Raw genomic sequence first — 25382 nt, forward strand, 5'->3', positions numbered from 1 at the left:
GCAATGCCAATCTGTTGATGTTTTGGGACCTGTTCACTTAGCAGTTACATTTTGGTGATGCTGCGTAAAGCATAGGCAACAAATAAAAATCTCAGTGCCACATTGCCACATAAGGTTTTGTATTTCGTAGCCGCTTGATGATTTTTTGCACACATGCATCAGTACGCATACTCGCCTACAAAATTACATAAGTTCCATTCTTTTTTAATTTACCAATCTAAGGTGGATCGGTAAATTAAAAAATTAATAGTAACGAGTTACAGCAAAAACACTTTTTTTTAAGGGAATGAGGCCAGCAGCAGTTTGCTACTTGAATCCACTTGTGTCCCTCCACACAGAAAAACAAATTTATTTTTAAACAAAAATGGGTTTGGGGAATCGATGAAGGATCTAAAACAATGGGAAGATGGCTGGGGAAGGTCAAAGCAGCGCACAAGGGAGAGCAACAAAAGAGAGGGGGGAGAAGCACATTAATGAGATAGCAACAGAGTGTGAGAGTGTTTGGCAGGGAGAAGGATACGAAAGGGAGCTTGCAGTTAGAGGGAGACAGTAATGCGGAGCATGGGTCTGTGGTGGAAGCAGATGAGGGAGAAAGCTGGAAAACACATGCTTAAACAAAAAGAAAAAAGATGTTCCCTACAAATGAGCAGTGGAAGGATAGAAGGCAGACAGTGAGCAAGATAGTAAGGAGGCTATGTTCCAGGTGAGGGACAAACACAAGATGGACAAGCTGAGACAAGGGAAGCCATTGAATATGACAGAAGCAAATGAGAGTGGCAGAGCCAATCATCGGTAATAAATGGGCGAGCTGTAAGCCCCTTTAAGTTCTTGGTATGCCCGCAATAGGTATTTTACAAAGACAACTTGCACTGTGTTATAGGCTCAACCTGAAAATAGTTGGTGCCTAATGTCCCAAAAAATACAACAAGGGCAAAACACATATAACCTCCCATCTAAATACTTTCTTGAAGAAACAAAAAAAATTAAAATATGTGCATTATACCCATATTTATATTCTATCTGGTTTACAATAGCAATATTATTCACGATATAGGCCCCTCCCAACAAGTTACTGATTGATGTTGGAGTAGTAAAATATAGCAACTATCACGGTTCAGTGGGGCCCTCCGGGCTCTGGGCCCAGGTGCCACTGCGCCTGCTACACCAATGGTAGTTAAGCCCCAAGATGCAGGAAGTAACTATCCTGATTTCATCTTTGGCCCACTGACTCACTCAGATGACTAGCAACCTGCTAGTGCCCTACCTCTTAGTTAATATTGCTTAAGTATTGCTCTTGTGTTCGTATGAGTAATATACAGTGGATACAAGAGACGCCCAAGGAAGTTGCAGCGGAAGGGTGATGATGGGAAAAGGTCCTGAAGCTTGTAAAACGTTCTGTTATACGCTCTTCAGATAGACAGAAATATCTATGCACCATTACAAGCTGGAATATATTCCTCTCTCACAGCCAAAATGTAACATCTGGAATGTGTCCCTGTACAAAAGGAAATACGGCAGATACGGCAGTTCTCATCTTTCTTCCACTAGCTGTCCTTTGAAGGGCAGACGCTCGTGAGTCATCGTTTCCTGTTCCTTTGAAAGTCAGCCAGCGCCGGAGCAGTTCTGCAGCTGCACAGTAATGCATGCTTTGTGGCAGCAGTATGTTAATGGGGCATACTTTGCATGCAGCGGTTCAGGCCCTGCTTTGTCATATGTTTTGATTTTAATCAAAGAACAAAATTAAGCCCAGAAATGTCACAATTATGAAAATGTTTGCCCATGTCTGCTTGCCACGGAAGACACTTCACTGGTTCCCAGTGAAGCAGAGACTCTCCCCATGAGTCTTAAAGCTCACTATAAGGAAAGCACAAAGGAGATGGGTACAGTCTTGCAAACATATCCGCCACTAGCAATTGCTTGAGACTCATTCCAGCCCCATTTTCTGCCACTTCAGACCGGGACCAACCTAATGCAAATCAGCCTCGATCCTACTCCAGTAGCAGTCCAGTCTAAACTACTAGGCTAAGTCCGACAAACAGCACCAAGCCAGGCCAGTCTGATATTCAACTACTGAAGCAAGACCAAGACTGATTTGCATGTGGGCCCCTGTATGGAGCCGTACAGTGGGTAAAAACAAGAACGGCAACGCGGGCCCAAGGCATTGCTAGTGGCTGCGACTCTTGCAAGTGTTGTTTTAATTTATATTATACCCCAAGCAGTAGCTTTCACTGGTGCATCAGGTACAGTGGCACCTGACCCACAAGGGTGAGGAGCCAACTACACCATCATGTTTGTCTTTTACAACCTAACCGTGGAGGGCCCACTTCCCTCCTGGCATTACTGCCCATGCCAGCCTTGCTATGCCACTGCCATGCCCTCGATCGCCCTTGTTTCAGGGAGCCGTTCTGTCAATACATGACAGCAGTCCCCAAGCCCAGCTCACTTGTAATAGACGCCTGCTGGATTCACTAATATCCCACAGCCCGAGACACGGGCACGATCTCCATCTCAACCTCCGCCGCCCCCAGCTTCGTGTAATAACTCTGGGCCTAAGGAGTAGCCTGCTGCCCAGAAAGAAAGCACCGCTGCGCCTCATTCGGGGTAGTATGTGCTACATAACTTACAATACCATATCACTTGTTAACTCTTGTTCTGAGGGGATTAAACCCAACCACGCTTTCAGGATGTCTGAAAGGAAAACCCAGAAAAAATCTTCATTCTGTGTAAGTCACAATCATAATTGCGATTTCCCCAGTTGCACCGGTCTGCATGAGTTACGTTTTTTTTTACATTCTAGAAATAAAGTTCCTCAAAGCACAAGACCAATTGTACAATAGATTTCCATCCGGCAAATAAGGACTCTGTAATTACTATACATGCCAACTAACCCCATACAATCGGATGGACTTTCAGACGGTTATTTTCTTTTTTAGCCGACAGTACTAAGAATGCTAGGACTATTGGTCTTTCTTATAATCAAAAAAGTGAGAATACAGACCCCAAGAAGTAGATCTTCTAATAATACAAAAAGTCTTATTGTTTTAAAATCAAACGAACAAGGAAATTCAACAGTTATACATAACTGACCTAAGCGTAAATTGCACCGCCACAGAATTGTCATCAGTGATGGAATATGTTTTCATGAGCACTGCATCTTACCGGTTCAAATTATGCTTTGGTCAGTTACATATAACTGCAGAACTCCAGTGTTTTTCTTGGTTTTAGAACAGTAGGTTTTGTTTTAGTATTAGGAAACATATGTATTGTTCCACTTTAATCTTATTTTTTTCAGTGAATTTCTAAGTTTTTTTTTTTTTTTAACATAGTTTAAAACCTTACTAACACATAATGGCACTTTATTCTTTGTCTTTTCCAGTGAATTTTCTTTCTTATTTTTTAGATGCAAAGTAAGATCTTATTATTCACGCGTGGCAGGGTGTTAGCTGCAGAGTATGGCCTGTGGGTAAATTCTTTCTCCTTCTGCTATTCATGGCTGCCGTGCACCGTGTGAGTTGAGTAGCCAACGGTGGTTAGGTGCAGTGTCTGGCCTCAGGCCAGGTCCATGTGCCAACCCTCGTGGTTTTGAGTGGCCACTGGGAGTTGTTCCAAGGGCCTGACCTCAGGCAAAATGCCCTGCATAGTAGGCATTTGAAAATAAGTAATTCATTAAAAAAAATGAAATTCACTCAAAAAAAGCATAGCAAAGAAGTAAGTTTTATTTGAGACTCAAAAGTGCAAAACCACTTAAATCCGACAGTTATGCTTAAGAATGCACACAACACTCAATACATAGTATTGGTATGCATTATATAGTAGCTTCTTTGTTTATTAAATACCTTTCTATGCAAACGTTGCCCTCCAGTTGAAGTCCCAATATAGTCAAGGGCACTTCTGAAATGCAAGCACCCTGCAAAATTACTGTCACCTGCAGGTTAACTCTCTTGGTGAGCCCAAGTAGGAGTTTTGTGCATTTTTTTAATAAAATTGTGCATTATTAACAATTTCAGAAAATGGATTTACCTGTATAGATTGGCATGGTGCTGTTGTATTTGAAACACATTTATAATTCCATTCTAGAACTCTATTATTGAGTCTGTCCTTACTTAATGAACCGTTTTTTATATGCTGTAGGATGCCTTATGTCAGTGACACATTGTCTTGTGCAACTGAGGTTCAATACTGACTCGGATTCATCCATTTGTAGGCGTGTTGTTGAGGAGTAATTTGGGGGTATACCATTTCAGGGGTTCCTATGCTCCCACACCCCCGTCATGTAACAATGGTTCCCCATACAACGGCAGGTCTTTATGGGCTGAACCTCCATAAAAAGATTAGGAATTGTGTAGTCTGGTATCCACGAGTTGTATTTAGTGCGGCATACCCATTGGATGTCACTTTATGAAAAGCCACCTCCTACCCAGCAAAACGCGTAAAACCACAAGACTGTAACCACTGTCTGAAACTGTAATAGTACTAACAAAGATCGGCCGCGTTGGAAAAATAGGTATGTTTGAAGCAGATAAAAGACGAATGCACCTTTTGAAGTCTCAAGTTCTATGAATCGAGGGAGTCGCGTTGTTTGGGAAATATAGTTCAAACTTCAATACAGTGAAGTTCGCCGCTGTCCTATGAAGTGGTTACGTAGGCACACGTGTCACTAATATTAAACCAAAGGCACGAATAGCAATCATTGTTGCAGTACGTTTCAAATAAATGAATTCGGACTGGGCGCTTACGATGAAAGCGCTGTACGTTTTTCGTGTAGCATCATGCTTTGTGTCACACAAACACTTGGTGAGTAGTTGAGGTATACTGCTCGAACGGGTTGTTCAATTAAAAAAACCGCTTCACAGCTGCCGAGACTGTTTGGCAGCCAAGAACCTCGTTTTGAGTCATAAATGTCTTCCCAGTGGGGGCGGACGACAGCATCTACTGCTTTTCTTCAGAGCACCTTTCCGCCAAGATCAGCTTTTATATATTTACATCGAGCCCACGCAACTATTAGGAGCCTTTGATGCGCCACTAAGCAGTAGCCCTTAAGGAACTGGAATCGCTCTCTTGGCCGCCTCCATCACTGGAATACTTGGGCGCGGGGTCTGTCAGTCTGCCGAGCCCTGTGCAGAAGAATGACCTCAGTGTCGCACATAGCGACTGGTTGAGGCATAGTCGAGGGCTAACAACCAACCGTGCACACGGTTTATCATTACCACTCTGCCATTAAAACGGAGTGCCCGGTGGGGTAAGACCCTTGTACAGTACCGGGAAGGGGCCCCTCCCCATGGGCCAGAGAGGTCTGCCGCTCATGCGCAGTGTATCAAGGAGAGGGGGGCCTGGGGCTCGCACCGCGGTGGCCTTTGTTACGTCTCTGAGTGACGAGCGCGCATTCATAAAGCTAGAACTCTTCTGTCACAAGGAGTTCTTTTAAATGGGCTGGTATTGCCAAGTAGCGCCTTTTCCCAAATTTGCATTAGGTCCTTTTACATAATTACGTGATATTTTGGAAAAAACATATGATTATACAACAGAAAAATCTGCCATTTGTGCTATTTTTTTTTTGTGACAAGTGCGTCCTCAATAACGCACGGACGAGGTTTGCGAGAAAAATATCACACAGAACAAAAGTGCCAACAAGAGCCGTTTGCTTATAGTTAGCGTTATTGCTATTCGTCCACGCTAGGATTTAAAAAAAAAATAATGTTTTTCTTTACTCAACCGACTCCCCCATGTGTTGTATTGGCATAAACATGGTAAATTTCACAGAAAAAGCTTAACTTGAAATGCTGGAATTTTCGTGAATTACGCCGGCAATAGTTTGCCCAGGCCTACCGCCCTGCAGTTCTTTGATTTCAAGGCACAGCGTCAGTTGTTTCCATAGAAGTACTGTCACTTGCCTGTAGAAAACAGCTGCTCTGGTATAGGAGTACTTGCAATTGTATATTTGCATATCAAGCACTGATAAAAGCGAATGTGTGTTTTTGGGGTGGGGCCTGCGCAGTGCTTAATTTGTAAATTAAAAGGTGCTGGTGCCCGAAGCCCTCCTTTTAAACACGCGGCTGCTGCAATTAAGTGTGTGAACACGGAATACTGAGGCGGCGTAATCCTGAAGCCATCTCGGGCCTCTTCAATCCATAGAAAGTCACTCCCTGCCCCTTCAACTCACTCTTGCAGCTTTTTACTTTCTCCCTTTGTGACGCTTTTTTAGTTTTTCCCTTAATCCGTCTTTCCCATATGTGTCTTTTGCTCGCAGCAAATGCTAAAGGCCGAAGAAAGCCCCGACCCTTAAAAATAAGTGCCGGTGCTCAGCACCGGAAACAGCAAGCACAAATTAAGCACTGGGCCTGTGTAAACTTTTACACCGTAGGTGACGGGAAATCAGTGTCTCCTTAACATATTTTGCTAAGGCCACCATTATTTTGCCTTATTCATCGGCCATATGTGCAACACAACAATAATGTAGATGCACCCCTGGATTTATAAAAACACTAGGCAGACTGTCCCATTCGGTCTCCACCTTCTCACCTTTGTGTACTACACAAATACATGATCTGCCTACCAAACCATTTATGGCACTTCCAAGGAAGATGATCTTCCACAAAGCTAAACAGTTACCTAAACCTTAATATTACCGGTCAATAATCTTAACACATTTGGACTCTTAGATTGTCTTTTCAGTTTAAAATCAATTTTTACCTGAACTAAAACGTGTTAAAAAGATGTCAAATGGACGTATACGTGTTAAATTGCAAATCACATTTGAAAAAGCCAAGAAATATAGCCTGTGTAGATATAACAGGTTATTGAGTTGCATAATTTGTTGAATATTTGAGTATAAACCGCGCTGATCATGGTGCTCTGTGCCGAGCCACTTAGACCCGAGAGTTAATGTTAAAAACAGGTAGCAATGTTATTCGCACCTCCTTTAACACTTGCACCTATAGCGACGTGAGGGCAAATTGTGGCAGGTCCAACTTTAGCACAGACCGTTTTAGTAAAGGGTTGCAGCTAATGATAATCGGCCTTACTAATTATGACAGAGGGACAGAAATACTGTTTGCACAGGTTATTCCACATTAGTTAGCAAAGTGATGTAAATTGGTAGATAAAAAAGCACAACCAGCAGCTGGAGCAAATGCTACTTGTGCCGATTTCCATGACCTAATGGATCTAAGTGACCCTGTTCCAGGTTGCTGTAGTCTGTTTCCTAGAGGTGCGCGTTACGCCTACCCTTACCTTTCGCGTTCCTGCTCCAGGAGATTGGTGAATTCATCGCTTTTCTCCATATACTCGGTGTGCTTCCTTTTCTCATCTTCTAGCTCAAACAGTGTGTGCCTCTGCGCTTGCTCCACCATCAGAAGCTGGTCCAGCATCCTTTTGTGAGTTTCTTTCTGTTTCTGAACCAACCTGTCCAGCTGCAAAATGGGAGGACATTTTTACAGCATCATGACAATCTGAGTTTTCATTTTCTGTAAGCAACATATCAACTTCTACAAACAAGAGAGTCCATTTTGATATTGTCTTTGGTCTAACAAATATCTTTCCTTTGGTTTCCGGGTATTGAAATGTGTGCGCATAATGTATTCATGTATGCAATACTTTTTGCCCTAAGTCACGTGTGACTGTTACAGTTTTTTTTTTTTTGTTTTTTTTTACAGTTGTAAGGCAAGCTGTATGCAAAATGTGGTAACACCCACTTAGATATAACTTGGTCAGTACTTTAAACTATTCAAGCATGCATAGGTGGCACCAGAACGGAAAAGAGCTCCAGTTACCCCAGTGTGCATGGGAGGCGTGTAGGAAGACTAAGGGGATCATTTTGGGTTTGGCGGGTGGAAAAAGCCCGCCCGCCGAACTCCCGCGGTCATGTTGCGGCCAGTGTGGCTGCCTTCCTGTGGGCCCCATTACAAGTTCAGCACTAGGTCAGCGGGCGGAAACTGGTTTTCCACCTGGTGGCCTAGCGGGGAACAGCCCACAACATTGACGCCGACTCATAATGGAGCTGGCGGCAATGTTGCGGTGCATAGGGTGCAACAGCACCTGTCACGCTTTTCACTGTCTGCATTATATTTAATAGCTGTTTATTATCTTCATGTTGTAGATGAAGATAGAAAGTACCCTATTTCTCCTGAAAATCCTATGGTTACATTGTGGTCGAAGAAGACATCCGATTGCTCAGCAATGCAAGTGAAAAGAAAAGTATATTCTTCCCTCTGGGCCCCCCAGATGGCAGTTTGCAGGTCCGCACCACATAGGCTTCCTGCAGTTCGATATTCATAGAAGCTTGCTTCTTGGCCAATGGAAATTGTCTTTGGCCAAGGGAAAAGTATGTTACCCAGGGTATTATCTATCTGAGAAGCCTTGAGCAAAGTTCTGAGGAGCACGTTCTTCACAGGAGGAGAGTTCACAGTGGTTAATATGATTCAGATACTGAACCAACAACTTTTTAGCATAGTATCTGGAACTGAAGTATGAAAACCCCAAATATCTATTCTTCCCTCTTTCGAAGCATCAGTGATATTAGTTCAAGGGAATTATAAACCCTTCTAATTGTTTAGTTTATAAACTCTTAAAACTGGCCTGACATTTATTTTGTGATCATTCAGCAAGGCAAGGTGATTTTTTGTTGCATAATTCGTGTTCTACAATTCATCTTTGAAAAATATATAGTGATTTCTCTTATGCGCTATTGAAAAGATACAACATTGTACAAATTATAGAGATATTACATTTTCAATATTATTAAACATACTGTGACTATAATGGGTATGTAGGAAAAGAAACAGATGTGATCTGGTAGTTAAGAAGGATGCAAAACGTGGGGGTATCGTGGACAAAGGAGGGGAATGCCTTGAATTCTTAGGGGACATTGAGAGAAGGGCTTGAAATGAGCTGGAACACATGATGGAAGAGGGAATACCAGGACAGAGCAAAAGCAGCAATACAAAAACACAGAGAGTGACATAGGAAGATAGATAGATGTGAGTTTAGACCAAAACTATTCGGACTCCTTGCTAAAACTGAATGAGAGAAAAGATGAACTTCTGCTTGTTTGTCCAGGGTTGTGGAATTCCTATAGCCGACACCCAGGATACATTGTTTGGGGGCCAATGACAACAGGTTTTCATATTTATCTTGTCCCTGGGACAAGTAGACCCAGCCCCCTGAATCACAAACCCTTTGTCTGCCAGTTTACATGGAAGAGAACTGTTTGCAGTTGAGATATTTGTGTCCATGTGTTACTGCTGTTCAAACTTGTATTTATGGTTCATTATTGCAAAGCCTTCATTATTAGGGTGTGCGATCTATATAAATATTGTATGCCCACACCACTACTGGCAGTGGTTCTACTAAAAAAAATGTTTACACACGTTTGAAAAGTTTAGCAATATGAGGCTACATATAATGCTCCCAGAATGCTCTCTGATTAGATGCACATTTTTGCAGAAGCTTGTAGGCACAAAGGAAAAAAGTTTTTCTAAATTAATGTGAATTTTCAGGTACTGCTTCTTTAAAGCATAATTTAGTAAAATGTGTTGATACATGCTATTATTTCCCCAAAAATATTTCAAATGGAAAATCAGGGTACACATTTTCAACAAGATTACAGAAAACATAAAAATAAACAAGCATTGGATAAGCCAACCGATCTGACATTGGTGGTCAGTCTTTTGGTTTTGTCAATGAGTGTCTTGTTTTGACATGGCGTTTGTAAAACTTTATTGTTGTGGAAGCTGCCAGGTCATCAACGTTGTAACAAACACTGGGAAATAGCAAAAAAACATTTTGGTCTCACTTATTACCACAGTAGTTCCTGGCACAGAACAAAACTGCTTTGTGTGCCAATATGGTCCTTGTGGAAGAATAGAGAGGGAAATTGAATTTGAATAAAAAAAGGTCTTGGTTAACGTCAGACCTTATTAAGGGCCCACTCCTTAAAGAAAGTCACAAAAGTGCACCCATGGTATATGTCTTTGCATTAGTGCAGAATTATGACTTTGATGAATTCACAAGACTTTACAGAAGTACACCAGGATATTGCACTCCTAGAAAATATTTGTGAATTGTATTTTAACACAAGCAACCATGCATATGTAGAGATTGCACATGTGAAAATCTGTTGAGCGTTTCAAGTTCACTTTTCCTCGAACCACTTTTTTACCCAACCCTGGAAGAACTTTACAACCTTTCTCAGTATGGGGAAAGAGTAGAGGGGAACTGGTGAAATTCCTTAAAACATGCAAGTTAGTAGGTTTGCACACTCAAAGGCATTCCAGCCATGGAACTATGTTTACTGTTTCCTCCAGCCCCACTATGTAGGTATGCGGAAAGGTGGCAAAAATAAGGAAATTGCTAATATTCAAGCCCTACTATAGTATTAACCATGGCATAATGACAGGGGCTGCAATCAGAGCTCTTATATAGTGAAATTGTTGTTACAATTTGTCTCAGCACTACATGGTACCAAAGCAACAAGTACATTCATGAAGCAGCCTGTCCCATGGTCAAGCAGATAATTTATTAAATTCCACACCCCTGTTTGTAGAGAGAAACTTGGTTGGCAGGAAACTATCAGTCCATCTGATTTGAGCAAACTCCCTAAACCAGTACTTAAGGCGAAGCCTCTGGGCTTGTGGGTTGATGATATTAATACCCTTCCGGAGCAGATCATTTTATGTTCTTCACCTTGCTTTGAATCACGCAATCTACTGGGCATTCTGTTCATCACTAAAGCCTGCCATGCAAAAAACAATTGGGCATGCATAGTGTCTCAGAATGAATATTTCAGAGGATTCTACCTGTCTGTCCCTGAGTTATGCACAGGATTTTTTATGGGCCAGGGAAATCATATCTCAGACTCTCCTTCTCAAGCTTTAGACAGCAGCTCATAACCGCTGCTACATGTTCCACGCTGTAAACTTCCACGTTCCTGTGTCATCTCAAGCCTAATAAATGAACCTCTTTAGCTTTGCGAGTAACACAACCATCTGAGCTTTAGAAGTGCATTTAAAATATATTTTTTTCTGCTAATTTACTGTAGTCTGCCCATCTCTTCTGGCACTTGCTGTTTTTGTTTAGCTACTTTGCTTCTTCTCAGGATTATGATACACTTTGGAGGGACCAAGTGCTTTCTCAATTAATAAACTAAAATAATACTTAATTAAAATAGCGAGGAGTCTGAGCTTGAATTTCAGCAAGAAAGACCAACTGTTTGAATAAAAGTTTTTGTGGTTTGGAATATTGTCGATTTTAACAGATTATGAGTGGAAGGAACACATTGGGTAGGATTGTATCTCTTCAGTTGAAATTTATCACCACCTGCAAAGTTACTCCAGATTGTAGCGGAACACAATTTGTAGCTCTCCTGTTCCCTTTTTAGATCTGCACCCCATTTCCAATGGCGATAATGCTCTGTCCTGGTACCCAATTCCATCACCATTTGTTTTTTGGCTCCACCAGTACCTATTCCTACCTCCACCCACATCACCTGCTTCCAACCGACTGAGGCTTAACAAAAAACACAGTGAAGAAGCCAGGCATGATAGCTTGACTCCAGAGGTGAACAGTTGCAAAACTGCAAAATGAATGTGGCAAGGGCACATGTATCTAGCCCAATTCATATTTTAAAAAACGCCCTCGTTTCCAGCAGAGACTGTCTCTGCTGTGCATACCAGCTCGCCTCTCTCCTCTTTTGTTAAGTCAGGTACTTCCCAGCAAATTATCAATCCAGTCTCTACCCCTATCCACTAGTGTGTCCTCTGCAATGTTGACTTCCTTCCACCAACCCAAACCCTCTCTTTTTCACTGTTGTGAAAGGTCAATGGAAGGCCAGCCATATGAAGTAGATGAAGCCACCATATAAACACACACCTGTCCCAAAGTCCTAGGCAAATCCCCAATTCATCTCTGGCTTCCATTCTACAGGCTCAATAGTCCAATGTGAGAGGTAGAAAAGGCTGCCTTGAACGAGAGCCCATCTGATGGAGAACAATAGGAAAACTAAACCACTCTGTTCTTTAAATGCACAGGTTTCTGAGTACCTGCACCTCATGAATTTGAAAGGGAACGTACCAGCGTCCCTAGTTAAGGTGCAATACTTTTGTCGAGACAGTTTCAGCTCTTTGTAGAAAACTGGTACTCTGGGATAGTCAGGACCTGCAATTTTCTATTTTCTTCTTAAGCACTGTATCCAGCCCCTCAAGGTAGCACTGAGAGACAGAAGTAGTGACTGAGAGGTACTGTGAAAGCTGAAACATCCTATACAATGCCATGCCTTTACCACACATGACTTTACTACTCAGGTAAGAATTTGGGTATTAGGGTAATTTTAAGGTTATGGGGTGGATAGTTGTGAAGAGAGGGAAGGATAATATTAGTGTTTAGGCAGTAAGGTATGCCCACACTCTCCCGGGTGGGGAACCACAGTAGCTGGGGTGTTGGCTCCCCTGAACACTGTTGTATTGTATTATTTAGAAAAGTCCCCTTGGCAAAAGCTGGGCTCAAACTGGGTTTGAGGGACTCTTGTGAGAGTCCCTCAAAACCAATCATCCAGATTTACGAATATTTATGAGACTTAGGGCCTGATTTAAGAAAAGTGGCTCTGCATCTAGTGCAGTGCCACTTTTCTTGCACCTCCTTAATGCCACCATGTGTGTGCCATATCTAAGATACGGCGCACCATGGCGATAGTTAGGGGACTTAGCGTCAAAATGTTTGACACTAGTTCGGAGCTTTGCAGGATTAACGTTAACATTTTGATGCTAATTCTGCAAAGCCCTCTGAGGCCCATTGACAACAATGGTATGCCTCTTTATAACGCCTGTTCTGAGCAGGCGTTAAAAAAGCCGAATTAAATGACCCAAATAAATCTTTTAGAATTTTTTGCACCATTTTTTCGGTCCCCCTAATGATGGAACGCCCCCTTTGCAGGCATAACGTAGTAAAGGGTTACAAAGTAGCATAATGCATGCATTGTGCCATATTGTAAATTTGGCGCAGTGATTTTGGCCTCATTGGGCCACATTAGCGTAAAAAAATGATGCTAAACGGCTTAAGGAAGCACTAGGGGCTCATAAATCTGCCCCTTAATATCTCAGAAACTACTGAACGGGTTTACACCAGATCACAAAAAGCACACCAGGGATGTGGAATTCCTATCGCCCGACGCCCGGGACATCTTGTTTACAACAAACACAAACCCTTTGGCTGCCTGTTTACAGAGAGACACAAACCCTTTGGCTGCCTGTTTACAGAGAGTTGAACTCTCTGCAGTTGAGGTAATGTGTTTCCAAAAGATAATGCTGTTCGAACTTGTATTTATGGTTCATTATTTGAAAGCCTACATTATTAGGGTGCGTGCTGTAAATAAATGTTTTAAGGTCACACTTGACTACTGACGTTGGTTCCAGTACAAAAAAACATAAACGTGTACACACATGTTTGAAAAGTTTAGGCTAAGAGGCTAAGTATAATGCTCCCAGAATGCTCTCTGATTATATGCAAATGAAGTGTCATTTAGTAAAATGTGTTGATGCATGCTAGTATTTCCCAAAAATATTTCTAATGGAAAATCAGTGTAACCATTTTCAACACGATTATGGGAAGCATGAAAATAAACAAACACTGACAAAGCCAACTGATCTGACATATTTTTATAAGTCTTTTAGTTTCATCAATGCGTGTCTTGTTTTGACATGGATTTTGTAACACTTTATTGTTGTGGGAGCTACCAGGCCCTCAACATTGTAACAAACATTGGCAAAACCCCCCCAAAAAGTTTTTGAACTCTTAAAGCACACGTTGTCACCAGCGGCATAACAAAGGCCCCGCAGCCTCCCTCCAGGGGGCCCCGTCAGCACAGCACCTGCCCTGAGTGAGTCTGGAGAGGGGGCTCCTCCATGTTCTTTGCAAAGGGGCACCCTCCAGTTTCGTTACGTCACTGATTACCACTGTAGTTCCTGACACTGAACAAAACTACTTTGTGTGGCAATATGCTCCTTGTGGAAGAGCAGAATGCGATCACTCACAGTAAAGCCAGCCGAAAGAGAGAGAAATAGAAGTTTAATAAAAACAAAATGTCTTTGTTAACACCAGACCTAATTAGGGACCAAGACCCACATGTAGGTAGCTTTTTGCATGTCGCAAACAGCGACTTTCGCTGTTTGCAACGTGCAAAAAGCACATTGCGATGCACAAACCCAGTTTTGCGATTCAGTAACCTGGTTACCGAATCACAAAACGGGTTTGCGACTCGCAATTAGTAAGGGGTGTTCCCTTCCTAATTGCAACTCGCAGTGCAATGTAGGATTGTTTTGTGACCGCGGGCGCACACCAGTCGCAGTTTGCACCCATTTCAAATGGGTGCTAACACTTTCGCAAAAGGTGAAATGTCACTGTAAGCATTTTTTCAGAGCAAGCAGTGGTCCTGCGGACCACTGCCTGCTCTGAAAAAATGAAACGAAAACGTTACATTTTTCGTTTTTGTTATGCATCTCGTTTTCCTTTAAGGAAAACGGGCTGCATTACAAAAAAAAACAAAAAAAAATGCTTTATTGAAAAGCAGTCACAGACATGGTGGTCTGCTGTCTCCAGCAGGCCACCATTCATGAGGGGGTCGCAAATTGCGACCCACCTCATGATTATTCATGATGTGGGCATTTGCGAAGCCCTTGCGAATCACAGATGGTGTCAAGGACACCATCCTACATTCGGATTTGCGACTCGCAATTTGCAGGTCACAAATCTGAACCTACCTACTTGTGGCCCCAAATTCTTAAAGAAAGTCACAAAAGTGCACCCATGGTATATGTCGTACCCCTATAAAATATTTGTGAACTGTATTTTAGCATGGGTAAATACGATGTGTAGATTTGCTCATGTGAAAATCTATTGAGCATTTGCAAGTTCATTTTCCCTCCAGCACTTTCTTCCCAACCCTGGAAGAAGTTCTAATTCTGCCATTGTCAGGAGTAAATGTCCAACCTTTCTTATTATGGGAAAATATTAGAGAGAAGCTGGTAAAAATCTTTAAAACATGCAGGTTAGTAGGTTTGCAGACTCAAAGGCATTCCAGCCCTGGAACTATTGCTTACTGCTTCCTCCAGCCCCAGTATGCAGATCTGCAGAAAGGTGGCAAAATAAGGAAATTGCTACAGTAGGGATTGAAACTCCAAGTATTCAAGCCCTACTATGGTAGTAGCCCTGGCATAATCAGAGAGGCTATTAATTGCTGCCATAATTTGTCGCCACACTACATGGCACCAAAGGGACAAGTAGATCTTTTTACAGGACAAGTAGATTTGAGAAGCAACCTGTCCCCTGGACAAGTAGATATTTTAATAAATTCCACACCCCTGCACACTTTCTGGTCCATATTTTGGTGTAATTCCATTCAGCAGTGTTTGCGATATTACTTATGAAAAAAGTCCATGGCTTTTTTTGGACAAATAAAAAGAGTAGTGTGTTTCATGTAGGTATAAAATAAAGTTAAATTGTACTAGACCGTCAGTATCTCCCGGACTTCGGGACCTATATGTGTGCTGAATGTGTTTATCAGAAAAGGCTGAGGAGAATTTCTCCTTAAGGGCTAGGTGGTGTCACACACTAAATAGTGTCATGCTTCATCGTATGACCACCTACCTCCATCCAGGTAGGGTAGTACCACCTGAACGGACTCAACCTCTTCGGTAAAAGAACTTGGAGGGAGTGCATAGATAACGTTTTTCTGGATAAAATCGGGATCCAGTTGTACTACATAGAGTCTAAAATCACCTAATCAATCTCCTGTGTAACATTACACCTTTATTGGTGGTGATTGTTGGTGAGATTAAAAACACAGCGGGACGCTTCTAGAGAATAATGACTCGAAGAGTCACCGATAAATCACTGGCCAACATGTTTCTGCCCACTAAGTAGAGCCGAAGACGGTCTGGGGCATTCGTCAGGGCCTTAGTTCATGCACTAAAGAGTCATATGCTGAACAGGGGGGCCTGCCTCGATAGGAGGTGGCTAAGTGTTTATAATGAGAAGGGCCTACCTGTGGATTGCTTAACAGGAGGGGTCCTGTAATTATAGAGCAAATAGCCCCTAGGGGAGGGGGAGTGTCCCCTTGTAGTCACACTTGCTCCAAACGGTGATGCTTGCTGGCGCACCTAATCTGACTCCCTCCCCAGCTGTGGACACCCTCTTTCTCTCCCTCCACCCTTTGCTTGATGGATTCCCTTCCCCGAGCCATGCATATCCCTAGGTTCCTCATACCTGGACAGGATCACATATAGTGGTTTCCCTGCCCGCAGCAGCACAGATTGGGAAACCTGTGTTTGCTCTTGCTTGGTGGGACCATTTTCAAATCACCCGCTAAGCAGGAACAAACACAAAGTAATTCCTAGCTGAAGGGAGCTTTAAAAACGCTTCTGCCAGCTGGGAACAGGCTTTTGATCTCCTTCCTTGCTTTAGTTTACCCAAACAATTAAAGTTCAAGTGTGCAACTGGAGGCTTGTGCATAATATTAGAAGAGATTTCTTCACTGAAAAGATAGAGAAAGCAGGGACTAACACCAAAAGGGAATTGGTAATACATTAATAGCAAGAACAGGCCCTATTGGAGAGTAAAAGTATTTGATAAGCATGAGTACAGCTGAAGGCAACAGGTCAAGTGGTAAATGGACAGACTAACTGCAATTGATGATCTTAAACTCTGGCCTCTTTCTTTGCAACTATGCATAGTAAGAGAAAAATGCTGAGCTCCCACTCATTGTGCTAGCTTCAGTGCCAATCCACCAAGTGGAGAGCGAGTTCTCTGGTTAGCTGCCAGCAACATGAGAAAAATGTTGATGGCAGCCATTACAGGATTTGGGGACTCAGTCCCCTGTCCTGAAGTTAAAAAAAGAAACAAAATACTATAAGAGGGCAGAGTAAGTACCCTGATCCTCTAGGCCCCATAGTGTGAACCAGAGAGACCACCCCGGGCAAAAAAAAGAAAACAAACAGCAAAAAATACCACAATCGTGTGAGACTCAAGTAGGATTAAAAGAAAATGGGAGCTTGCCTGCATTTATACAGTATAAGCCCCAGGAAGCCCACCTCTGCGGCTGTATTTATAATGGGGAGGGTGACTGTGTGCGTGGTGCTTCCCTCCCACCCCCTGGATCTACTGCTCCTTCCCTCCTCCCCACCCTTACTTTGTTTTGATTTCCCCATACCCCTCCTGTCTGTTAATGATGCTCCCCCCTCTGCCACTGCACCTCCCTCTTGTTGCTTTCCCCTCTCCCATTGTTGCTGCTACCCCTTCCTTCCCTGCACCTCCCTCATGTGGCTTACTCCCCCTAGCTCTTTTTGTTTTTTTAATAAACACATTGCACAGCAGCACTGGCTTAAAAAAAAGCTATTACACGGTCAGTGTTGGCTATATTTTAGCGCTTATTTTCTAGACTCTAAGCCACGTTGCTCAGCAGCTTGTTCTGGTGTGCTAAAAAAGCAAAATTGACAAAGCCAATAGATCTTGCAGAGGCAGCATCTACTGACTTTGCCAGTGCGTATTTCTTATTGGGTTATCTCAATCAGTGCAAAGACGTTTTGGTGATCTTGTGCTCTATATAATACCCCATAATATACCATTCCATATCCTGCCCCTGAACTGTATAGAATCTGTTTGGAAATTTTGACCAACTGCAAGAGTAAATACAAGTATGTACTTCAGTGCAGGAGGGCTCGCCAGTGGGTGAAAAAGCCTTGTGCGATTGAGTAATTGGCTCACTCAGTATGCTTGTGTCCTGAGCAGAATTTAGTACTTTATTCACTATTGTAAAGTAGTTTCCTGTAGGACAGTGGTTCCCAAGTTTTTGACTTCTGTGGACACCCACTTTATCATATGTTACTAGTGACTTCTTCCCCTCCATTCCTCCTTTGGGTTCCTTTGAATACCAATTCTTTAACACTGGAGGTATGGGCCCTAGAGCTATGTACAGTTACCCCCTTTTGAGGGGTTTGGACACTACAGAACGTCATTCCACTCTGAATTCATTTATTCTTTGAGTGATAATTCGTTGGTCAAAATATCCTAGACACTGGGCCATGCACCACTAACTCCCCATTAAACTCATTCAAGGGACATCAACTTTACCTGGAGAGCCACTTTTAGTAAAACCCAGTTGTAAATATCAGGTCCTTGCACCAGATAAATAGTTTCTGACAGGTATGCTCCGCTTGCATGGAATTTCTGAGGTGGGAGTGCTGTAGAGATGCTCTCCATCCTCAAGGGATAGTCCAGTATTTCCACGTCTGATTACTCGAGTCTTTTACTGCTTCATTTAGTTTGGCATGGGGATCTCTTCTTGTTTCTGCACAACAGTCCACATTTACATGGTAATAAATGTTCATGTTGTGTTTCTCTTTTGGAGGGCCCTCATGGAGGGTCTTTGCTCCACTAATGCATGTTCCGTCCAGGTGATGCCTTATTGGAGTTTACACTCCGAGCCTACTTTTGTTCTCTGGTGACATGTAATGTGTGCTGTCTCTCACCATACAGAAGTTCGTTTTTTTTTTTTCTTTTTTTTTTTCTTTCATTTTGCCCTCCAAGTTTTTGAACTTCTTGAAGGAGCTCCTAGGTTAGCCCGGTCTGACTCTCTTCCTCCAGCGTAGGGTTCTGATGTAGATTGTTCTTCAGTGGACAAAACTGGGGTTTCTTCCACTACTAATTAATGTACCATTAAAGGTTCTGTGTGTTTCAAGTGTCTCCTTTCCTTCCAGCGGACTCCAGCGTCAGTGCCACTTTTGAGGACTCCTTCTGGAATTGGCCCTCCTGTCTCTTTTCCCCTCTTTTCGTAGGTCTTACTCTTAACCATGGGAGATAGGTGCGGGACATTTCAAGGCGATTCTGTTTTAACAGGCTCATCTGCAAATTTGTAGAATCCTGGCAAGAATGTTTGCCAGACCTAAGGATGTTCGCTGCTCAATTTGGGCGGATGTATGCCACTGTGCTATTGTTGGCCTCTTTCAGGTAGTCCTGCCTTCCATTATGTGCCTCCAGATGTATTTGTCAGGTGTGCTCGGCTGTGCTGGTCTTTACTCTTGAGTTCCACTGTGAGGTTTGTGATCTTTCCTTTGAGGATGAAGTTAGATTTAACTTTTAAACGGACAGTATATTGGTCAGTTTAGTATTGATATCTACCTACTTCTCACTGTAGTAAGTGAGATTAGAAGAACATTTGTGGCCAAGTGATTATTTTCACATGTTTCAAAACCCTGCGAGTTAGAAACCATTAAGAGTCACTCAGCATCTCTGAGTTGCCCTTTTGAGAAATTCTACATGTGCAGCACAACAGTGCTGAAATTCGACAGGATTGATGCACTTTTCAAAGGCTGATTTCCCTTGATAGGCTTCCTGTCTATGCCTTTGATGTCACAGAATTTAAGAATGCTTGCAACATGAAAACGTATGTTGTAATTAATCATTGAATCCTGAAGAAGGCATTTCACAACTATCTTGCTACAAAACACATCTCAACTTAAAAATTGGGTTCAGTTTCTGTTAGAAAAACTTTCACCCTAGTATAAATTATTAAAATATTTGTGTAATGAACTTAAGTTTTATTTTCTACCTGATTTTTTATTCATACAGACTGACATACGAAAAGCTATGTGTTTAATCCTTTTGGTGTCAGTAATTGACCTTTCGGGACTGATATATTTCCGCTGATCTATGTGGGGACTGATAGTGCAATTTATTTTTAAGTTCTACTGTAATATTCCAGTTGTGATTCTGAATGTGTGACTTTCTGCTTGTTTGCTTGCACATAGCGTGATAATACTTAGGAGTTGGAGGCACATTCCTTGTCTGCTTCTTGATTTCAGCGGAGGACTAAAAGGAAAGTTAGGATTTCGGTCAGTGGCAGTGCAGGAGTATATTCACATGGCAGCCCCGGGAGCAACTATGCATTTAGGAAAGCATATTTGGTAATCCATCACGAGCTTTGCTCTTTCAAGTAATGACTCCTAAGAACATTTCACTTAAACCTATGGTTCATTTGCTGTTCCCTTTGTTTCCTTTGGCGCCCTTGAAGACAGTGGAGGACGTGGACTAAAAGCAGCCCCGGGAAATGTTTTCATATCAGCCCCATGGTATACTGAGTCACTCTGACCGTCTCCAGGAGAACCTTAGGGGAGTGAAAGAGGGGTTAGTTACTTGTCTCCAAGTAAATTGTGTGTGTTCTCTCAGGGCTATTTGCCAGGCTGCATAACTGATTGACCCCTCCTTCGATCTAGCCCTAAAAGCAGCCTACTGGTCCTCGGCCTACCGGAGGTTTTCACTGAGTCCATTTGAGCAATCCAGCCCTGTTTCTAGACTGCGTGCCATACCTGCTTGCCAAAAGCCCCCAGGTGTTAAGTGAAGTCAGGTAAATCGAAAATACCTGTGCTTTGAAAGGAAAATGAGTAGGACCATAGCCCTGTCCGATCTTTGTTTGCTAAAAAAATAAGGTGTAAACGCAACACATTTGTGTCTTTTGTTGTCATTCTTTCTGCTTTAAGAATTGTTGCATGGTGCTCATTCTCCGTTTCTTTTTGGTTTACGAGTAATTAACAGGTTAAATGATTGCATCGGAATTGCAGTGCATTTCAGATGTGCACCCGGATTGAAGAGTGCGTCTGTGCTCCTGCGTATCGCCCCACAGAGTACTTACAGGCAGAAACAAGGTTGCCGGGATGCATTCGGGGAGAGGTGGAAAAAGAAACAATTGTGTAACTGCAAAGTAGACAAATACAAACTATGTAACTGGGACTGGCTGTGCATAATTATTTCTGTATCTGATGTTCTAGAAACATAGGCGGGGTAGTAGGGCTGTGTGTGATCAAATAAACATGGGATTTCGTGAGATCTTATATTTTAGTCATGGTCTAATTTTAAGCGTGCCTAAGAAAAGAAAGTTATGTTCCTTAAGTAACATCGGTCTTAATGGATAATAGGTTCTGCAAATTGTTAATCTGTGAAGATTCTCTGCCGCCAAGAATAGCGTCACGACGCCAGGAACCTCTGAGTAAAGGACATGTGGCCATACGTTGTGCCTGCTGCCTGTCAGTAGGGGTAGGACATGACCCTTAGGACACACCCATGTCCAACATGTACAATAGGAAGTGGTTCTGAGTACACACTATATCTGAAGGCTATGAACAGCTCATTGGCAGGTTTTGTTGTGGCTGCATTGTTAACCATAATTTGCAAAATGTCATGTTTCTTGTAAATTTAAGACCTACTTCACAGTGCGTGTATTTTTACATCCAATATGACCTGTATTGTGTCTGTGTGCTAAAGAGTGAAATATGGGCCATCCATGGCAAGGGCTTCACCAACATCAAGTTTGTTGGTGTGATTAGTTTGTTCAACACAGTCAGTACATTAGGTCTGATTTTTGGCAACTAACATAAACTGAATTTGTATGTGTGTGTGGATACCATAGTTGGGCCTGGTAGGCCATGCGCGCTTCCCATATCGAGTTTCAGCCTGTTTTTTATTGTTAAATTTACCTCTATGACGTTTGTGAGCACTAATGTTTGCCTACATAACGGATCAGCGTGTATAAATACTTGCAGAAAGTTGGTGCGTGTGCAATGGCCCATATTCCATTGTTCGCTAATGATTATCTGTTGCTTGAGAACATTTACAGACATTTGCAGTACTAATGCATGCACACTGGACACCTGTTTTTGCTGATTACCTCAAAAACGTCTGGACACAATTTTGCAAAACAATTAAAGGCATCAAATGAAGCCTAGCACAACATATTTGTAAAATTAGATGGACGTTCATTCACATTTTTTGAGTTCCTCACATTGAAAGTCGCCAATGGAACCTCCCATTTTATCTTGAAAAGTTACTGGCTGTGGGACCTCCATTTATTTCTTTTGTTCGCTTTGACCAATCTAGAACAACTCTGAGTTGCAGAACGTTTTCATTTTGAAGGCTGTTCCCCCTGAGGTTGGTGCACATTCTTCAAGGGGAGCTTGAAGACTTCGATTTGAAGTACTCCTTAGATGAACATTTTTACCTGTTTCCCAGCATGTGTGGCTCGGTGCGTTCTGTATCTTTCATGGAGGTGTACTTGTAGCACAATATTGCGATGGTTACTGTGAGACAAGCTCTTCAGAGATGGGGGGTCAGTGGGATGAAGGCTTTCGTGGGTACTGGCCAATCCTTTTGACAATTATTGCCTGTTCCCTCTGGAACCCAGAGGCTGGGTACAACGGTGCATCTTAATTGCTCTAGTCTGTTCCTGTTTGACTGACCCTCTGTTTTTTGAGATTCCAGATTTCTCCGCTATAGCTATTCCTGGCTGCCTTCATTTTATAGGGGTGTCTGATTGCTGTGCTGAAGCAATGCCTTGTATCCTGAACTAGCATTGTCTTGTAGTGTATCCTTGTTCACAGATCCTGCACTGATTTGAGAGCATTCTTTTTCCCCAAACTAGCACTGTTATGCATGATTTATCTTTCCTGAGCTAACACAGTTTCAGACCAACCTTATTTCTTAAACGCCCACTACTTTCATCCGTTACCCTTTTTGCAGTCCTTCGGTTCCTTTCTTTACTTCCCAGGTGCAGCCTTCCCAGTCCTCTTGCCTTAGGCCTCACTTTTCTGGTGTGATACATTTGCTTGTTTTCTGCCACATTGTGCACGTTTTCCATTATGTCATGTTAAACACTATTCCTCTATATCCCTTGCTTATTGTGACTATCTATTGAGGTCCCTAACCTGGCTGTTACTAAATTGCATGCACATCTGTACTCCCCAGGATTCGTGGGCAGTAGCTGGAAACGTATGTGGAGTTTCTCATCCTCTCATCTATCGTGAATATTGTATTTTGTTAACATTACTAAAGTTATCAGCTCCACAAATGCTTCCCTTTCATGTATATCCTGTATGTGGATATTTTGCAGACTCTACCTGTGATAGAAACTGTGGTTGAGGGGCTTACCAAGCTTCACTCTTAAAATGTGGGGTTCTCAAGTGCTTTTCCCTGCAGCACTTTTGGTATCAATGTAATTGACAGACCTTACACATCCTGAGTGAGTTATTATGAATGCAGAATTTTGTTTTGAGTGCCTGGTATCGAGATCCCTCATTGAATCTTTCTTCTCCTCTTACTTACTGTGTGATCTTGGCCTGCTCTGTATTCAAGTGTTCTTCCATTGGTTTTCCTTTCCGAAGTCCCCAGTGGACTCTTGACAACGGTGGGGGGGGGGTCGATATTAGCAATGAGTACACGGTTTTGCAATCAGGGGATCACAGTTGCCAGAGAGACTGGATCAGAGGCCTCATAGGAGAACTTACTTCCAGGGTAATGCACAAGTAAAAGTGTAGTTTGCTCCAGATGTTTCTTCAGCTCTTCCCTTCAACAGCAGTTGCAGACCCACAAGCAGTGTCAAGGCAAACGGTGCACGTTCTCAGTGGGATATGATGAGGGAGGCTCAGAGAAGGCACCTCCACAACTTCTTGGGTCATCTTAGTCAGGCTGAGCACCAGCACACCCATTTTGGCAAAGTTCCTCTAAAGCAACAGCTGAGCACTGTTGTCCTTGTTCGGGTCAGTTCTCTGCACTTATGTCAGCCTGCTTCCTTCTTTTTTTGACTGCAGCAACTTCCTAACTTCTGGAGCCTAACACTGGCTCAAAAGGAGGTCAGCACCGTCATGCTCTTTCCTTTTGATCAAACTGTCATCTTGGTTGGTTCATAGAGGTTGAGAGAAATTAAAGGTGAACAATATGCTTATCTTGAGGACAAGCCTATGGCCTAAAAAGGAGGCAGTTTGTGCCATACACACCAACTTCACTTGAAAATGTGGTGGGAGCCAAACAGATATAAGTATGCACCTTTATGTGTTTTGCACTTGTGTGGTAATGTGTCATCCTCTATAACTAGCAGCATCTCAGAATCCATGGAACACTCATCATACTCACTAATCTGTTCGATGTAGACAGGCTCCAGCTCATGAGTTGCTATTGCTGGGGCTGCAGCTCTTCTGTCCAAGCAAGACCATAATATAGGGGGTGGCACAGAGCGCATCCTCTTTTTTCCATGTGTGAGCATTCCACTTGTATAGTGTTGCCTTGTAGGAGGGCATCAGCCGACCTGCTAGAGCTTGCCTGAACTGTTGTGTGGTACATATACAAGTCCTCTCCCCTCCAAATACCTTTTATGGATTCATCCCACTCATGCAACACCTTTAGCTGTGCTGGCATAAGCAGGGTGGGTGCATTCAGACAGCAGTGACTTGCACTGTCCCAGGAAGAGTGCAGTTACCGGCCAGGACTACAACTGTAAACAGTAGAAATAGACCATGTTTGGGTCATCCATGCTTGCACTCTTCCAGGCCTCCAAGGAGGGGATACACAAGCCTCTTGTGTACGTAGAGGTATATTGACTATGCTACTATTGAGTTGCAATTCTTTATTAATTTAGCAACAAGTGATCCAGGTAGACAATACAGTCGCAAACAATTGATTAAGTATGAAAAACAGGGCATTAACAACTATTATTCCAACATCTGTACAATTTTCATACCTTGTTGCCCAAAGGGGCAATTAGCGACTATCAACATATAATTTAACAGGGAAATGCAGACTCGTTTGAGAGCCATGAGAAATTCGAGGGATATAACTGTGAAAGAAAAGGGAAGAAGAAGCAAACTAAAGGAGGAGACAGAAAGGAGGAGAGCACCCTGTGATTTGGAGCCCTGGAAATCCTGCCCCCATTCCTGCTTACTCCAGTATCACAGCAGTCGGGTTGCTGGAGGCTCAAATGACCCCCGGCGCCCGGTAAGCCGGGCATGGAAGCAGAGCCTCTAGAAGACACCCTTTGCCCAAAGGTCTAACCAGTAAGTTATGCAGATAGACAGAGTAGGCTTGGGAAAGAATCACAAGGCAGATTTTGGACTGTGGGAGGGTCAAGCGAAAGAGGGAATGCCGGGGATGTGCCTGTTAGAGGTTGGTGAAGTTATACCCTCAGTGCTGGAGAAAGGAGCCCCATATCATTTAAAAAACCTGCAGCATGTTGTTTAATCTATAAATTAGTCTCACAGAAAAGTGCCATCAACTACATGTTCTCCAGACAGATCTGAAAGGAGGGGAGTGCAGGGCGTCCTCCAGAGACAAACGATTTCCATTTTGGCCATGCCTAGGGCTGTTGAGACATCTGTTACCTATCTTCCGGGGCCCCGATGGGCGCCTCCTGATTCTTCCAGTGGACATATTGGCGGTGTTTTTTTTATTTTATTTTTTATTAGAACTTACTTGCCATTGAGGGTCCTTCAGCCCCGGATAGTAAAAATGCCTTCGTTTAAACCCTCACTCTCCCTCATGTGACCACAACCCAATCGGCAGCGCTGGATGGGGAGATCACC

The 25382-nt window shown here is 42.8% G+C and overlaps 2 protein-coding genes across 3 annotated transcripts in view; one reads left to right on the top strand and one right to left on the bottom strand.

Annotated features, from left to right (window-relative positions):
- CMSS1 (cms1 ribosomal small subunit homolog) overlaps positions 1 to 25382 on the top strand; it is a 1251672-nt gene that overhangs the window by 353400 nt on the left and 872890 nt on the right. The window lies entirely within an intron of this gene.
- The window catches only part of FILIP1L (filamin A interacting protein 1 like), an 840953-nt gene that overhangs the window by 213289 nt on the left and 602282 nt on the right, over positions 1 to 25382 (bottom strand). For both annotated transcript variants that reach the window (XM_069204872.1, XM_069204871.1), the window contains one exon: positions 7231 to 7409. In XM_069204872.1, coding sequence (XP_069060973.1) covers positions 7231 to 7409 — 179 coding nt within the window. The remainder of the gene's footprint in view (positions 1 to 7230; positions 7410 to 25382) is intronic.

This window comes from Pleurodeles waltl, chromosome 8 (genome assembly GCF_031143425.1).
Source record: "Pleurodeles waltl isolate 20211129_DDA chromosome 8, aPleWal1.hap1.20221129, whole genome shotgun sequence".
NCBI classification, from domain to species: Eukaryota; Metazoa; Chordata; class Amphibia; order Caudata; family Salamandridae; genus Pleurodeles; species Pleurodeles waltl.